The sequence below is a fragment of the Amblyomma maculatum genome, chromosome 10 (genome assembly GCF_055883805.1).
Source record: "Amblyomma maculatum isolate TAMU_Amacu chromosome 10, ASM5588380v1, whole genome shotgun sequence".
In the NCBI taxonomy this organism is placed as follows: domain Eukaryota; kingdom Metazoa; phylum Arthropoda; class Arachnida; order Ixodida; family Ixodidae; genus Amblyomma; species Amblyomma maculatum.
Genome location: NC_139353.1, coordinates 113795020 through 113813269, shown reverse-complemented (window position 1 = coordinate 113813269; position 18250 = coordinate 113795020). Strand labels below are relative to the sequence as shown.

At 46.5% G+C, this 18250-nt stretch overlaps 1 protein-coding gene across 4 annotated transcripts in view; it reads left to right on the top strand.

Annotated features, from left to right (window-relative positions):
• LOC146177275 (amyloid beta precursor like protein 2-like) overlaps positions 1-18250 on the top strand; it is a 92589-nt gene that overhangs the window by 64416 nt on the left and 9923 nt on the right. Inside the window, exons 4-6 of one of the 4 annotated variants that reach the window (XM_084580414.1) lie at positions 2200-2262; positions 3554-3706; positions 6345-6467. In XM_084580414.1, coding sequence (XP_084436540.1) covers positions 2200-2262; positions 3554-3706; positions 6345-6433 — 305 coding nt within the window. In that variant the 3' untranslated portion in view covers positions 6434-6467. Of the gene's footprint in view, positions 1-2199; positions 2290-3553; positions 3707-6344; positions 6468-18250 lie in introns of all 4 variants that reach the window. The other 3 variants (XM_084580417.1, XM_084580415.1, XM_084580416.1) reach the window with 3 other exon arrangements.

The window sequence follows — 18250 nt, the reverse complement described above, 5'->3', positions numbered from 1 at the left end:
TATCAAGAACGCCCATGAATGCAGCACCGTACAATAATTTTGTATTTATTTCCCCAACTTTATTAGAGAGCCCTCTGCAGTTCCGTTGTGTAATCTGTTGCCACTTGTTTCGGCTACTTTTATCCATTATGTAAGCTGCTCTGAATGAGGTGTGTCAGTTGCGTGTGTCCAGTACCGCCTTCCAAATAGGTATGTTATCGGCAGGTTTACAATTTGGAGCATCCACTAACCTTGCGGTCGTACTGCCTGCAAGCGTTTCTTTCTGTTTTTCTGAGCCCTCCTTTCGTCGTTGGGCTATATGTGCTTTTTTTTTGTCGCAGCTGTGCAATGTGTGCTGAAAGCATCGCAATTTCTTTTTCTATTGCATCCTGCTGGCTTGTGCAGTCTTTAAGGTCGGGAAAATCATCAGCAGTGAATGCCACTGTGCTCCCTTTTGTGCGTCGTCCATTTTTTAGCGTAGAAGCAAAAGATGCACTGTTCTGTGCAACCACCTCAACAGGCTCTTCTTCTTCTAGCGGGTCATCAAACAGCTCTTCGGCCAGAGCTGCAAATCTGTTTTTAACCATTAACGGTGCACATTGTTTATGTCGTCCAGCCCTTGCTAACTCGAGCTTTCGCTTTTTTTGTCGGACACTGAGATGAAGTGATATCGCGATCATCAGATTTGCATAGGCCGCATTTGAATTTCGCTTCTCCAGATTCAGTTATGTATTCGGGGTTAACTCCATATGGACAAAATTTCTGCATATGGCCTTCTCTGTAGCACCTGTAACAGTGCACCGGTCTAGATTTGTACGTTTTGGGTCGCACTATGCGGCCGTTGTAGTGAAATCTGTCCGGAAGAGTATCTGGTTCCTGTAATGTGATGAGAAAAGTGCCTCTGTTCCCCATACGACGTGCGGCTAACACAGTATGTGTTCCTGATATGAGGTCTCTGGCCACCGTCTCCGGGGAATCTTGTAGGTCTAGGTCATAGAGAACACATCGCTGAGTGTTTGGACGTGACGCAAAATACGTCTGGACAGGAAGATACTCCTCTTCCGTGATTGGAATCTGTGTTACTGTGGTCATTTTGCGTGCATTCGCGATGGTGGTTAAATGTACTGTGACAGTAATAGAGGCCCTGTGGCTTACAAACCCCGGGTAACCTGTGGTACCAAGCGCTGCGTCTATTACTCTCTGCATTGCTCTGGTGGGTATCTTAGTGATATCAAACTGCACTGTTGGTCTGATATGCACTCTGAAGGATTTCTGCAAGGCTGGTGTTGAATGAGCAGATGCTAGCTTATCAGGGGCGGCCCTTACCTTCTTTGCCGGTGGTGTGTTGACTGGTGGCCCAGGTAGTTTCACCAGCCGGGGTGTCCGTTGAGAAGCGTTAGTGACGACTAACTGTTGCACATCCACAGCCTGATATGTATCGTTTAGCTCGGGTAGCGGCCCGAGCGTTGTCCCCGTATTCGAAGTAATGTCTACGTTGCTCTCTGACCAAGTGCTAGCTCCAGGTAAAGGCTCGTTACCGCAGCCTGCCGTTGTGCTTGCAGAAGTCACAGCGACTACCAGATGGTCCATTGGCGTCCCCATTCTTGCCATATTATCAGAGCTGAGGCTCCGCGGAGCCCCAGTAGGCCTAGCAGCAAGGCCTACTGCTTTGCACACACTCTGAGTTTCAGCTTCAACTGTTACAGATAATTCGTTCTTTAGCGATTCATAGCCGCTGCACCCATTCAGAAAGTTACGGCGAAAATACCCAGCGATTTCAATCATTGCCTCCGCTTAGGGGATTATTCAAGTTACCGTGTTAAAAGCATAATTTTCGAGTGAAAACGTTGCAAAGCACGCAAGTGAATTGTGTTCACTTTGCTAGGAATGCATTGTTTAAATTTTTGTTATACCACTGACTGACTTGCACTAATTCGCTTTCTAGTATAAAATTTACTATTTTAATCAAGCTATGGTGGCAGAATTGCGCAAAACATGAGCGGTCTCGTACTTAAGAAGAAAATATTGAGTTGTAACCAAGCACTCTGTATTTTAACCTACCTTTCTACCTAACCATTTCCTTAGGATACTTGTTGCGCTGAGGAATGTTGACTGAGACAAATTTGAAGTATTTGACAATATACCTATAACGTCGTCGATTGGTCATTGCCACAAAATATTTTAAATGACTGCGCAAAATGTTCTCTTTCTTATTTGCAGATTCATGGTTAGACTTTACTATGTATCCCCCGGAGCCAGAAGAGTGGCAGAAAATATGCAATGGTAACGAAACTTCCCCTGCCTGCAGAGGTAGAGTGCAACATTTACGCTTAATAAAACGTCGCATATGAATTAGCTTGCATGAATTAGAACTCACTAAACAGAGTTCGGCTAATGCGTACATATTGGAGCGATACGCATAATTAGAAGTATGCAGAAGAAAGCATGGCCCTCGTGGAGCGTTTTTCCGAGTGTTTGACGGCTACGATGGCAGAGGAGTGTTTTTCCGCGGCCGGAGAGGATGTTTTCGCCAAAACGCCGGTTTCTGGTGGAAGAGAAGAAACGCCGAGACCGCCAGGAGGGGGCAGCGGCTGAGGGCCAGAGAGAGTCCCAGCGGCTATCACTTCATTCTGGGCGGAGCCACGCCGTTAGAGGGATAGCGTACGCGACTCGCAAGAAACTGTTCGGCTGAGAAGTGCGTGCTGTATTGCGAAATGCCTATCAAAGGTGGCTCCTGAAGAATAGTAGAAATGGTGATGGCACGAAAGGAGTTTTCGTGGAAGGAACACGTCTCTGACCCCGTGGGAGTGAATTCGTCGACGCCGGCATTTGGCCTCAGCGCAATTTAGCTGAAAAAAAAAAACGCCACACACGAGGGACCACGCTTAACGGCCTAGTGATTCCTAAATGATATTTATCTTCACAACAGCGGCAGTGAAACGATTTCGCTTGTCAAGATTGTTCGGTAGTTGAACATGATGATGTAAATTTTAGTTTTTGTCAACTGTATGAGTTCCAAGGAGTGTACTTCAAAGCCATGTAACGGGAATCCTTGAAGGACTTCTGGAATATTTAAGATAGAGGATAATAATGTGGACATCGCTCCTCATTAGCTAGATTGCGAAAGCTGAAAGCACGCAACCAGCCCCGTGAATGATTTAAAATAAACGACTTCGACTGTAAATATTTCACGAATATTGTACCTGAATGCTTTGTATTGCTTGGCGGAAATAATTAAAGAGGCCACATAATAGCAACGTAAACACTGAAATAATAATCACTGAACAACTAATACAATATGAACAAGGGCGGAGGTAGAACATCAGTCCTGTAGTCGCTGTTTGACAGGAGATGATTTCCTCGTATGAACTGCATCTATTGGCTGGGTTTTAAAGCGTCCTTATTCCGATGGTGAAGAAAGATCAGTTACTACGACAAGCTGCAAGCGTTTATTCTAACTACCGCCTCCACTTCATACTTTACCTAATTGTGAAATGGTTAATAGAAATTATTTTGTGTTTGCCATGTTCCACAGGTTATTGATTGCTAATCCGCATTTCCTATTCCCTGAAAGGAATATGTAGTTTACGAGAGGATCCAGGACCCTGTCGAGCCTTCATCTACCGCTGGTACTTTAATGGATCATCCTGTGTGCGTTTTGTTTATGGAGGCTGCCCGGGCAACGCAAATAACTTCGAACAGCAATCAGATTGTACAAGTATATGTGGTATGTCATCATCATCATTTATTAACTCTTAAAGGTCCCGTTCGGGATATTACATAAGGGGGGGGGGGGGTACAGGGTTGGTCAGCAGTCATACATGATCATAAATATAAAAGCAATATAGAAGTATAGAAAAAAATATAGAAAATAAGAAGATAAAAACACAAAATAGAATGAGCAGGTAAAACAAGGTGAAAAAAGACAAGAGTAACAAATTCAGATAATCAAGTCATGGCAAAGTGGCAAAAATGTAAAACAAAATCAAATACAGCTATGGGAGTAAAACTGGCTGGTCAGTCTGCAGAGCTTGATAGCTGACATAAGGTACAGGAAGATTATTTTTCATTGAGACAGTCGATTAGGAGCTGTCTGAATCTAGAAGCATTAGCCTCAATGAGAATGTGTTCGGGGTGTTAATCCAGCTTTCTATCGCACTGGGCAGGAAGGATTTATTGAAAGAATTAGTGGAGCCGTGCAAACGCTGTATGCTTAAAGAGTTAAATAAACAGCGAGATGATCGTACCGGAGCTCGTAGAAGGCTCTCTCGAAGTACTGGAAAATTAAATTACAGTTTGTGAAAAAGACAAAGAATAGAAATTTTCCTGCGAAAAGCTAATGATTTGAGACCGAGAGAAGATTTCAAGACTGTGATGCTGTGCTGCAATTTGTACTGCGGGGTGATGAAGCGTGCTGTCCGATTCTGGATGGCTTCGAGTGAATCTACCAAGTAGGTCCGGTGAGGATTCCATATTGTTGAGGCGTATTGTAGTTTAGTCCGAATGTACGTTTCATATGCTAGTTGTCTGATGGCTGCGGTGGACGTGGAAAGTGATCTCCTGATGAATCCGAGTGATTTGGAAGCACTAGCACATAGTTTGGTGATGTGGCCAGCCCGAGTTAGGGTGATTGTTATCTCGATGCCGAGGTACCTGTATGAATTTCTTTGAGAGAGCGCTAAGGAGCTCAGGGAGTACGAGAAATGAACAATGCAACGTTTACGTGAGATGTACATGAATATACATTACGAGACATTCAGCTGCATTAGCCAGTTGGAACACCACTTTTGAATTCTGGTTAGGTCATCCTGTAATATTTCCTGATCTCTGCTATTGATGATGCGGCGATAAATGACGCAGTCGTCCGCAAAGAGACGGACAGATGATAAAATATCAGATGGCAAATCGTTAATGAAAATTAGAATAACGGAGCAAGAACCGATCCTTGGGGGACCCCGCAGATCACTCTAGTAGTTTCAGATGCATGATTGGCGATGACGTTGAATTGCGAACGGTTAGTTAAGAAACAGTGGATCCAGGATAAGACAAGAGGGTCAAGTGACAGACCTGAAAGATTGGAAAATAGACGCTGGAGAGGAACCCGGTCGAATGCCCAGGCGAAGTCTAAGTAAATGATATCTGTTTGGAAAGAAGCGTCTAGATTTAGGTGAAGATCAGTTGTAAGTTCGAATAGTTGAGTTTCGCAAGAAAAACCTGTCCTGAAACCACGCTGATTGTGAAAGAAAAAACAGTTGTATTCAAGGTGAGATGCGATATGCGAGTATATTATCTGTTCGAAAAGTTTACAAGAGATACATGTCAGTGAAATTGGTCGATAATTTGAGAGGTCGGAGCGATCTGCAGCTTTGAAGACTGGCATAACCTAGCTTAGTTTCCAGTCGTCTGAATAGTATTAAAAAACTGGGTGAAAATGAGTTGCAAGATTTGGCTCGTGAAATATTTAGTGGCTTTGAAAACTTTAGCAGGGATGTTGTCTGGTCCAGGGGAAGTGGATGTCTTTAGAGTATCAATGAGGTTTGAAATTCCCTCTCTGGAGATTGTGATAGGTGGCATAGGTGCATAATTTAGACTTGGCACGGAAAAACCGCTTACTGTTGGTTCATTGGTAAACACGGAGGTGAAATAGGTGTTCATTACATCGGAGCGCTCGGATATTGGAACGTCGGAGCCGTCTTGTGTCTGCAAGGAAATAATGTGCGAACTATTTTTATTGGGCGTGAGTAAGTTCCAAACTTTTTCAGGGTTTACCCGCAATATCTCTATGAGATCGTTATAGTGCAATGTTCGTTTCTAAGATCGTAAGAACTGCGTGTATTCGTGCAGGCTTGCAATGTATTTGTCCCACTTCGCAGCGCATCCTGACTTCTTGGCATTACGAAATAGGCGTTTCTTTCGCGACAACTTCCTCAGCGCATTTGAGTACCAAGGTTTATTTGCATCCCCTCGAATGCAGATAAGCGGGACGTAAGCTTCTATAAGCTATAAAATGGTCTCTCTAAACAGACACCAGTTGTCATTCACGGATCTGGCATGTATAGAAATTTGAAAAATATAGAAAATTCTTCAAGGTGGGTGTTAATGCTCGTAAAATCGGCCTTGGAATAATTACGGATGTACTTAACAGACGGTCGGCGTACAGAAATTTCAATTGACAGGTTGAAAGTGATGATACAGTGATCACTTAGACCGCTTGTAAACGAAAGCGATTGGACTAATTCTGGGTCGGATACAAGGGCTCGGTCTAGCATGTTTGAGCCTCCAGATGGGCCACACACTGAGTAAAGATTGGGCACGAGAGCAACGTCGACAGCATGTCTTACGTACCACGCTTCTGTGTTCCGCAGACATTCCTGGGTTTCCTGTTGTGCATGTAAGCATCGGCCCATTCCTTACCACTCGGCCCGGCTCTGCCACGGACACCACAAGAGGATAGCTTCAACGGGGCGTATTCTAACGACCAACTACGGGTGATTTTCCTTCTATCATCGCGCATGACCTACTGCGCACCAACTTCATCCACGATATCGTGTTCTCCTGGCGCCTATTTAAACGACAGGCAACACGAGAGCATCTTTAGTGGGCATGAGAGCACTGTCGACAGCATGTCTTACCTACCACGCTTCTGTGTTCCGCAGCTATTTAAGCCTCTTTCTCTCTATGCTACGAAAAGCAGTATTAGATGCTTGTTGTTATTCTCGTGCCCAGGAGTGTTCCATGATATTGTTTGTGAATGCTTCTCAACATTCTTCCTGCTATTACGTTCCGGTGACGTGAAAATAAATCCGGTACCCAACACTCGCTCTGAAACCGCGTTCGAAAGCCTGTCTTTACCGGACGAGCCTTCCCAACAAATGGGTGCTGTGTTCAACCTTCTTAAAGATGTGCATGCGCGATCTGCCCAACCTACAAATATTCAAGCTGAAATATTCAGCCAGAAAAACGTAGATAACCAAATTGGCCGCTATTAGAAAGGTTGGACGTGCTTGAAGAAAACATTGCACGCTTGACTAGTTTGCTGAAAAGGCGACTGGTATCCAGAAGCCTTGTCAACGCAGCACGATTCTATGCAATCTCGCCTCGATGAACTGGAGGACAGTGTGATGTTATATATGGGCCCAGGTCCGTTCAGGAGCTCTGGGCAGGTAGCAGAGCAGGTTCACAGACACACGGACGCTTTTCTTTTCTTGACCAATTAACGTAACTGGCACAGACATGCATACAGCCTAGCTTATCCCAATAGGATATGTCCCAACACAAAACCGTCCTACTTCTGGTTTGGGACTTCCAGTCGCCCGAGGACTCGGTAGCGCGGCAGGCCACGCTCCGGCGTCTGTATCCGGCGTCTGCTTCACAGTCCGGGGTACTGCGGTGTACCGCGGGGTACCGCGTCACGCCCGGGTACTGCAAAGTGCGGCACCAGTGCGGCAGCACAAGTGCGGCGGCCAGGCACGCTGGAGCGGTTGAGCTGTCTCCGCAAGCTGTTCGCCGGATGGTGAAGCGCTGGGCAGTACCAGACCTCGGACCAGGTGCCCGACAGGTGCTGGCGAGCCGGCCTTGAACGCCAGGCCCAAGACGATGAACTCCGCCGCGAGCGACGCCCAGGAGCGTCCGACCCGTTCGCTTGCCGGAACAAACTCACGCGCACTGGCACGCCCCGCACGCGGCCACACTTCGCTTCCTTTCGAGCCACCCGCACGTTCGCCACAATCACCATCATCACAACCTCCCCCCGTTTCAAGACAGTTTCTTGCAACTGTTCTGGCGCCGGGGAGGGGGAAAACGTGGCGGGGAGAGAACAAACTACAACAATAATAAACCCAAATCAGAAGCACACATAACTTCACAATGCAACACACGAGTTCGTTTTTTTTAAATTTTTGTTCGGACACCAGAAACACACTCCCACACCTTTCACACGCTGCTCATGTAACATAGACACAGGACTTAAACACTAACACAAGAAATACAAGGCTGCAGAATGCAGGCTCAAGTTCACACACGGCTTACGTAGTCAGCGCCCACATTGTCAGTTTCCTTGACATACTCTTTCGCACTTCATATGGAAGCAAGTTCCCATAGTTTGCGACACCTAAGCATCAATGGTAGTCCTTGCGTGGCACAAGCTTAATAGCGGGATACAGTCACTGTAGTCACATTTCTTGCGACAGATGGGATGTGTGTTTGACATGTTTCCTTCTACAGCGGCGACAGCCACGGTGGGGAAACTGGTACGCAGTTTCTCATATTTTTTCAGCATGTTGATGTGGAATTGTTCCTTTGCACCTCCCAAGTCAGTGAGGTAGTTAACCTCGTTTCTCACGCCCACAACTTCAAATGGACCTCGCCATTACATGAATAGTTTATTTGAATAGGCCAGCAGGAAGATGAGCACTTTCTCTCCAGGCTGTAGCTTCCCCGGCCGACTCTTGCGGTCGTAGTATGTCTTGTTTTGTGCGAGCCCTTTCTAGGTGGTGGTGGTGTTTTGATGCCAAAAGGCATATATCGAAAGTGGTACAGTCCAGAAATACTGGAAAAATCCGTTTTTTTTTTGTCCTGCTTCCAGCAACCATAGTGACCTTCCAATGACGTACCCTTCGTAAGATTGAACTTGGAGAAAAACGTTTTCTGTCCTGCAAGGATGAAGACGGCATCAATGCGCGGAATGAACCCACAGTCAGACTTCAGGACGTTATTGAACTCCCGGAAGTTACTGTACAATCGTATGCGTTGTCTGACATCTTAACAAACACAATTGGCGCATGGTAGAGAGATTTCGACTTCTCGATAATTCTAAGACGCAACATCCTCCGTTATTTCACAAGCTGCCTTTTTCCGGCAGTGAGTACGATGCCACTGTTTTATGGCATGTGGTTTCATTTCCGTCCTTGGCTTAAACCGAATGTGCTTGCGGAAATGAGCTTTGCACGTCGAGGTTCTTCGCGCACTTCTGCACTTTCTCGCACAGCTTGCTTCTCGTAGGGGGTGTTCTTTCCGGCCACCAACATTCTTCTTGAGATGAACCATCACTGATTTTACGGCTTTGGGAACATGGAAGATCTGCGGCCAGTCTTTCGCCTCCGCCTGTTCTCCAGATAGTCTGTAAAATCAGAATATGTACTTTTCTTGGTATGCCTCGGTCGCCCACCTTTCCGGCGGCGATCCTCACCAGGCGTGTGAGTCGCTGCAGCTGTATCTAAAGTAAGATAGCCATCTCGACGTTCCGGAGAATTTCCAGTGCTGCTCAACAGTCCATTTGCGAGCTTCTCACGCTCAACATTTCGTAGCAGCCTTATATAACCTAGGCCAGCCACAGTCTTGACTCTTAAACTCTCGTTATGCATTTTCTCCTCTTCACGCATGCTCACATTTCTGCTCACAACGACTTTATTCTCAACCTTCTCATGGATGCATAGTCCTTCCCTGTGATCCTTTATCAAGGTGCTTACGTTTTCAGTATTACTGTGACAGTCAGTAAGGCACCTTTCCATGCAGACATATGTCCTTATGGAGCTCTTAACCTCGTTAAGAACAGAGGTGAACATATTAGGACGGTGTCCAACTGTATCTATGTCAAAACAGAGCACATGTAGCGCTGAAGGCTTCGTAAGGTCTTTCACAGCTTTGTACTCATGCTCTAGATGTGGTCTTACACTACTAGCAGGTGCTGCGGCCTGTAATGCCCCATGTGCTTCATTAAACAGTAGGGTCACTTTGTCAGGGCTGCTCTGATCCAACCCAGTAGCTCTATCTATGTAACGTCCAACACCATGAAACGAGGCGTTTTTCTCCTCCGCTGTTACGCGTTTTCGAAGCTCTAATAGTGTTTTTTTCGGTCGCCTTCAACCACTGTTCTCTTTCACGGAGTTCTGTAACCTCATGCAAATGCTTGGGTTCGGCATTAGGCGTAAGCCGCCCATCCATTCGCGTTTCTGCCCAGTCCGATTCTTATTCCTCTTTGTCAATGCTAAGCTGTTCTTCGTACCAGCCGAGGAATTCTTTAAGCGTCATACCTAGCTGCTCGCTCATCAGCACCAACGCCTCGAGCTCCATCTTTGCTCAAACGTCGCGATGCGTGTGAACCCGTCCTCGACTCTCTGCCCTCTCTCTGAATGATTAGTTCCTTGAATCTACTAATTTCTAGGATCCTGGCAGGCTCGCCAAATTGTGATGTTATATATGGGCCCAGGTCCGTTCAGGAGCTCTGGGCAGGTAGCAGAGCAGGTTCACAGACACACGGACGCTTTTCTTTTCTTGACCAATTAACGTAACTGGCACAGACATGCATACAGCCTAGCTTATCCCAATAGGATATGTCCCAACACAAAACCGTCCTACTTCTGGTTTGGGACTTCCAGTCGCCCGAGGACTCGGTAGCGCGGCAGGCCACGCTCCGGCGTCTGTATCCGGCGTCTGCTTCACAGTCCGGGGTACTGCGGTGTACCGCGGGGTACCGCGTCACGCCCGGGTACTGCAAAGTGCGGCACCAGTGCGGCAGCACAAGTGCGGCGGCCAGGCACGCTGGAGCGGTTGAGCTGTCTCCGCAAGCTGTTCGCCGGATGGCGAAGCGCTGGGCAGTACCAGACTTCGGACCAGGTGCCCGACAGGTGCTGGCGAGCCGGCCTTGAACGCCAGGCCCAGGACGATGAACTCCGCCGCCAGCGACGCCCAGGAGCGTCCGACCCGTTCGCTTGCCGGAACAAACTCACGCGCACTGGCACGCCCCGCACGCGGCCACACCTCACTTTCTTTCGAGCCACCCGCACGCTCGCCACAATCACCATCATCACAGACAGATCACGCCGCAATAACCTACTTTTTAGAGGGATTCCTGACTCGCGCGAGTCTTGGCAGCAAACTGAAGAAAGGGTGACAGAAGCGCTAACAGGCATTGTCGATAATTTATCCGAATTATCGATAGAACGTGCGCATCGCCTTGGCCATTATTCTCCTTCCAGATGTCGTCCCATCATTGTAAAATTGAACAACTTCAAGCTTAAAGAACGCGTAATTTCAGCGCGCAGCAAACTGAAAGATAAGAAGATAACTGTTTTTCAGGATTACTCCCCTGCCACTCGCACTGCCAGAACCAAGCTAGTTGCATTCGCGAAAAGCTTATCAGACGCACCGAGTTTCCAGTTGCGTTACAACAAAGTAACAGTGAACGATAAACCGTATTTATACGATGCTTCCACTGACTGCATCACCGAAATAACGACGCCACAGAAAACTAATACCTGCAACGGGGAAGCATGGTTACACGACGAAAGTTATGAAAGCGAGAGGGAAAGTGGAGCACGCCTAACACACAAGTTCTCACTTGCAACATCCGTAGCATCCTCAACAAACGTAAGGAATTAGCCTTCGCCATTGATACTATTAACGCCGACATTATTGTATTAACAGAGACTTGGACCTGGAATACAAAAACATCAAGGGCAAGCTGGTTTGGCGCCTGGGCTATATAAAGAAAATGAGAAACGCCGAAGCCTTGGATCCTGTTTGACCTTTTCAGACTGAAACGCGAGAAGTGGCGATGGCCTCGGATGGACTACAGCAAACATCAAGCAGAAAATTTGCATTGACGCTCACCAAGTACACCCCCTCACACCCCTAGTCTTTGGAGGACAGACTTTGGTTATAATCCTTGGAAGGCCTCCGCTGTGTAATGAGTACAGCCGAGTTGGCCACGTACGGCGCCAATGCCGCAAGCCTCGGCGCATCGACTGCTGACGCCTTGGACCTACAATCATGGGCGTCGTACAGAGCTGTGCTGGCAGGTTTCGTTAGGGCCAAGGGACAATTGGTGACAACGTGGCGTCCGAAAATATTATAGGAGTGACGTACGTAGCGAAGATACTAGTGAGCTGAATCATGATTTTCCAACAGAACAAGGAAGTCCACTCCGCCGGAATGTATCGGACAATCTGGAACCGCGGCCTCCTTGGTCCAGCGTCCGAGGTGATAAAGCTACCAGACCCAGCACTAGTCGAGATATCAGCTCGCCGTCCATTGCCTGCCCAGAACCTTCTGCAGAGGAAAAATGTACAGTCACCCCGTAAAGCCAGACGATAAAGGCAGCATTTTCGTCTGTGGTGACCTTAATCACTGGAGTGTGGCAGTGTGCGAATTGCAGTACCGTCCTCTGGTACGTTCTGCGCTTCGTCGGCGGCTGTCGTGGTTTCTAGCGACTTGAATCACTTGGTTTCGTGGGCTGATGCCTTCGTAGTATCGAAAGAGGTAGATGTCGAGAATAACACCACACCAATCAAGCTTTCTGCAGATGAGGAGGTGTGTGTCGGTGATGTTAAAAAGATATCTGGTTTGGTGACCACGGGGCGAGTAAATTCAAAACGGCAGGCCCTGTCTGCCCTACAGGCCGCAGATTTGCAGAAGGGCCACCCTATCGCAGTGGATGGCGTACATTAAAAAAGGCACTGAAATCGGTGAGCGTCGTAGCATTTCAAGTTGCAATCCTTAACGCTGGGGATTTGCGGAACCGCCGAAAGCAAATTTGTTTAAAACATTTAAAGAAATGGAGTGTAAGCGTGGCAGCCATCCAGGAAGTTTAGCTGTCCTTTGACGAGGAAATGGAAGCAGCTCTTCATCTATCCATTACGTTGCACATGCTCTAAGTGTGTAATTTTTACTCGAATATGTGCAGCGTTTGTGAATAAAATCAGTTGTCACCGCTCGTCCCGTAATTCTAGCGCGCGGTTTTTTTTGCGCAAAATTCATGTCTCAAATATATCGCTCCTAGCTTTATTATTAATCCTAATCTCTTCACTAGCGATATATTGTCACGCTACTGACGACGATGAAGAATTGCGATGGTGTGGCAGAAGAGGAAGAAGCGTTAGTTTCTGGGGGCTAGTAGGCTTCATCTTGTCCCACTACATTAGCACTGTAAATAAACACCCCTTCTTATTACACCGTATTAACATGGTATGGCAAGGCTGCATACTGTCGCCCTGCCTATTAACCCTTTTGCAGAGTGCATCATGAGGAAGGCCGGTCGGGACGAGTCTTCAGCTGGAGTGAAGATTGCTGGAAAACGTATCAACAACCTTAGATATGCGGATGATACCACTTTAATGGCAGAAAGTGAAGTGGAACTCAAGAGACTTCTGATCCGCGTATAAGAAGAGAGTGAGAAGTTTGGGCTTAAACTGAACATTAAAAAGACAAAGATCATGGCGTCTTGCCCTATCAAGTCGTGGAGCATCAATGGACAAGAAGGGGAAGCTGTGACAGATTTTCTGTTCTTGGGCTCCAAGATTACCTCGGAAGGAGACTGCAGCCATGAAATTAGGAGACGCCTGCATCTGGGAAAGAGAGCAATGGTTAGTCTTGACTGCCTACTAATGAGCAGAGACATTAGTCTGTCAACCAAGATCCGTATAACTCGTGCTATGGTCTTTCCAGTTGTGATGTATGGATGCGAGAGTTGGACTGTGAAAAAGGCTGACCGCCGAAGAATTGACGCGTTTGAATTCTGGTGCTGGCGAAGACTCCTGAGAGTTCCTTGGATTGCCAGAAGATCAAATCAGTCGATATTGTCGGCCATAAACCCTTAACTGCTCATTGGGGGGTCAAATTTTAAAGTTAAAGCTCAGCTACTTTGGTCATCTGATGAGAAGAGAGGAGTCGCTGGAGAAAGATTTGATGTTGGGAAAGGTTGAGGGTCGCCGGAGAAGGGGTAGGCAGCGAACGCGTTGGTTAGATGGCATCCTCGAGGCACTGCAGATGAAGTTATGTGATGTTAGGAAGATAGTGAGAGACCGGAAAGCGTGGCGTGACATGGTCCATAGGGTCACGAAGAGTCGGACACGACTGAACGACTAAACTGAACTGAACATGGTGGAAAGTGCTCCGTACGATCCCTACCCCAGCGCTGCAAAACCAACTGGGGCTTCGACGTAGTCGCCGCATCGCTGGACTGCCACCGCTCCCGACCATCATGAACCACACCGGCTGAAACCGTGCAAGCCGCGACGCTGCAAGCCAGGCTGGCGGCCTGCCTGCCCACTCCAGCCCTATTCCTTCCAAGTCTTACCGGGAATCATGATCTTTTGCTGGAGAAGAAGGTGAGGACGTTGAGAAGTGGCTACTTGATTATCAACGAGTTAAAATAGCGGCTTGAGGGGCTAGTTGGTGCTGCATCTTATTCAGAAATGTGGCGCACCAAACACAAACACAATAGAAGATACACAACACACGTGCACACTACCAACTGTAATAGGAGCTGAAAACACTTCCTGCTGCGTTTCGATGGAGGCGAAACGAAGAGGCGTCGTGTGCTGTGCGATGTCAGCGCACGTTAAAGATCCCCAGGTGGTCGAAATTACTCCGTAGCCCTCCACTACGGCTCCTCTTTCTCTCTTTCCACTTTCATTCCCACCCTCCTCCCTTCCCTTACGGCGCGGTCCGGGTGTCCACAGAGCAAGTGTGACAGTTACTGCGCCTTTCCCTTCCTGTGAACCAATTTAACTTAACTTCACCACTCCTCCTCTTCTACACTCAGGCACATCTCATCTTCCTCTTCTCATCTTCCTCTTTTTTGCCAAGGGAATAGAGGCACTTTCTTCCTCGCAGACGATAAACATCGTCCAAACATGGCAGTCAACAATCTCAACTTCCTCTTCTTCTCTTCTTCCTCTTCTTTGCCAAGAGGATAGTGGCACTTTCTTCCTCGCAGACATAAACATCGTCTAAACATGGCAGTCACAAATTCTACACTGTCTTGTTACTCCACACCTCTGCTTTGCCCAGTAACTCATACCACGCTGGACAAGCAAATATCACCACATAGTCACATAGTCATACACTAAAACCCACCGCCACACATATACAGTAGGACATGTCCATCCACACCACATAACTTGTGTAGTCCCTATGTATTCTTGGCCTAAAGCTGTTATTCTTGGATCCTCGTACGTTTTGGGGCCAAGGTAGTTTAAAGAGTCTTTTCCCTCTAGAACACGGGCTTCGTGGCTTCGTAGACGTTGGCAGGTTAAAGTTTTTCAATACCTAGGGACTACACAAGTTATGTAGTGTGGATGGACATGTCCTACTGTATATGTGTGGCGGTGGTTTTTAGTGTATGACTATGTGACTATGTGGTGATATTTACTTGTTTAGCGTGGTATGAGTTACTGGGCAAAGCAGAGGTGTGGAGTAACAAGACAGTGTAAAATTTGTGACTGCCATGTTTGGACGATGTTTATGTCTGCGAGGAAGAAAGTGCCACTATCCTCTTGGCAAAGAAGAGGAAGAAGAGAAGAAGAGGAAGATGAGATTGGTGACTGCCATGTTTGGACGATGTTTATCGTCTGCGAGGAAGAAAGTGCCACTATCCCCTTGGCAAAGAAGAGGAAGATGAGAAGAAGATGAAGGTGAGATGTGCCTGAGTGTAGAAGCGCGACTCGCTCGTCTAGCTGCATCTCCTTGACGATCGGCTAAGTATTGGGTTGCTAGTCCCGGTTTTGTCTTTCTCCTGTGCTTCTTTTGTTCTCTGTTGACTAACGCACGCGGTGACATTGTCAATTTAAGGTAATGTCGACGCAGTCCCCCGGCCAAGGGCGCTCCCCTTGGTCGGCTTCCCTCCTGACCGATGATCTGCCCTTGGAAGCTTTTCAGAGCTCCGGTGTCCGTAACATCCCTGTGGCACTCGTACCTAAGGATGGGGGCACCATTAAAATGAACAACCCAGGAGCTGTTCGAGCTGCCCTTCAGGAAATCACTTCCTTCTACGAAGGAATAGCCGAGGTGCGCCAATTTGGTCGCGGCGGGATTCTTTGCCGTTCGCAAGAACTATCATGCATAAAGGACCTGCTAAAATGCTCCTCTTTCGCCTCTCATCAGGTAAGCAGTTTTATCCCTTCACACCTGGCTTGCACAAGAGGTTTAGTCCGAGGTGTAGATTCCTCATTAAGTCCACAAGAAACACTTGACCTTCTTTCCGCGGCAGGCGTTGTTGCGGTCTATCGCTGTAGCCGGGAGCTAAATAATGTTCGTGTGCCGACAGAATCGGTTATTGCTACATTTGCAGGCACAGTCTGTCCATCGGAGATTAAAGCGTGGCCTTTAATATTCAGAGTTGATCACCTACCATCAAAGCCTCTGCAGTGCAACAACTGTTGGCGTTATGGCCATACTGCAGGCGGTTGCAAATCCACTTTGCGGTGTTGCAAATGCGGTGAAGCACATAAAACACACTTATGCTCTGATCAAATTCTCAAATGTTGTCTTTGCGGCGAACTTCACTCAGCAAATTCTTTGGAATGTCCCTCTAGAGCGCATGAAATGAAAATTCTGGAGATTATTGACCGTAAACGTTGCTCGAGGCGTGAGGCAATTCAGGAAATTAAAGACAGAGCTCATGGGTATGCAGGTGTGTCGGCCCGTTCAGGAGCTCCATTAGATTCCACGATGTCTAAAACCATAATAACTGCTATGGAAGCAACCATGACCAAAATGGTGGATAGGATTGTGACAATAGTCACAGAATGCATATCCAATGTTCTAGCAGCTAATAATACTCAGACTGTGCAACCTGCTATGGTTTCTTCTACGGCACCTGGACATTCACTATCAGTGCAGCACTCATTAGCTGCAATGTCTTGTTCGCAAAATGAGTCTCTTTCCGCATTACCTATGCTTAATTCCAACAAGTCAGACGAGGCTCACGATGCAGATATGGATGAGACAGATACGCGAATTCTAAAACGCAGTGGATCCCCGTTGTCAAACCCGTCATCACCTCGCCCACAAGCAAAATCAAAAAAGCAACAGCTAGGATCTAAACCAAAGGAAAACATTTTGGGGCAGGCTGTTGCTGCTGCCCGGATTACATAAACATAGGAAAGTTAAAAGTTCTTCAGTGGAATTGTAGATCTCTTCTTTCAGCTACTACAGATTTAGTTTATCTTTCTTTAAAACATAATCCAGAAATAATTGTTTTACAAGAGACTTGGCTTACAACTGAAAAACATTTTCACTTACAAAATTATCTATCATTTCGACAAGATCGCCAGTCAAGAGGTGGTGGGTTACTAATTCTAGTTTCTTCAAAATTTCGTCATAGGGCTAAGATTTCCTTTCAATATTCTAGTTTAGATTCAGAATTATTGGCTCTAGATTTTGAAATTCCAGGGTTCAGTCCGTTTACATTAGCGAATATTTATTTCCCTCATGGTGTTCACGACACCAGATCTCTAGACCACCTACTAGTTAATTGTCAAAATTCGGTTATTTTGGCTGGAGATTTTAATTCGCACCATGTATCGTGGGGTTACAAGACGGATCCCTGCGGCAAGCGTCTGTGGGATTGGCTTTCAGACAATAACCTTCACTGCATGAATTCTGGCTTACCAACTTTTGTACGTGCTCACAGTCAATCTGTGATAGATTTAACTTTTTCAAACACTAGTGTTTCTATACTAAATTGGTCGACAATTGATGGTGGCACCTCTAGCGACCATATACCTATTGTTTTTGAGGTTAACTGCCGCTTAACTCTGCCGACATCTCAGTTGAGATCATACGTAAATTATAACCAGTTTCACTCATTTTTGATTTCGTCTCTTGAGTCTGTGGTTGAGTCTACGGAAGAGTTAAAATCGCAAACATTATGCCAGGCTATTGCATCCTGTCGTAAGAAGTGTGAATTTTTAGTACGTACATCTAAAGGCAATGGATCACCAAAATGGTGGAATGCAGATTGTTCGCGCGATTATAGAAGAAGAAAGGCTGCATGGAAGAAGCTCCTTCACAACCAGTGCCCCAAAAATTGGCATGATTATAAATTTTTTGCAGCTGCATTTAAACGCACAGTCGCACAAGCGAAAGATAATTATGATAATGAGTATTTCAATTACCTTTCACAATCTAATAACAGACGTGCACTTTTCAGGTTTTTAAAATCGCGGAAAAAGATTCCTGTCTCAGAAAATTTACCCTCATGTGTTTCGACTCCTCAAGAAGCTCTTAGAACAGTAGAAAACATCGCTAAAGGTTTAGAAAAGTGTTTTTTGTCAACACTTCCCAAATACCCTACGTTAGTAGGCCCAGTATATACGGTTAAGGATGTTCCTAAAATTACTTTTTCTCAGCTTTCTTCGATTATAATGACGTTGCCAACTGCTGCGCCTGGCCCTGACGGAGTAACGTCAAAAATGTTAAAAATCCTCTTTGAAGTGTCTCCAAATTCCTTGTTAGAATTGGTAAATTATTCAATTATTCATTCTTGGAT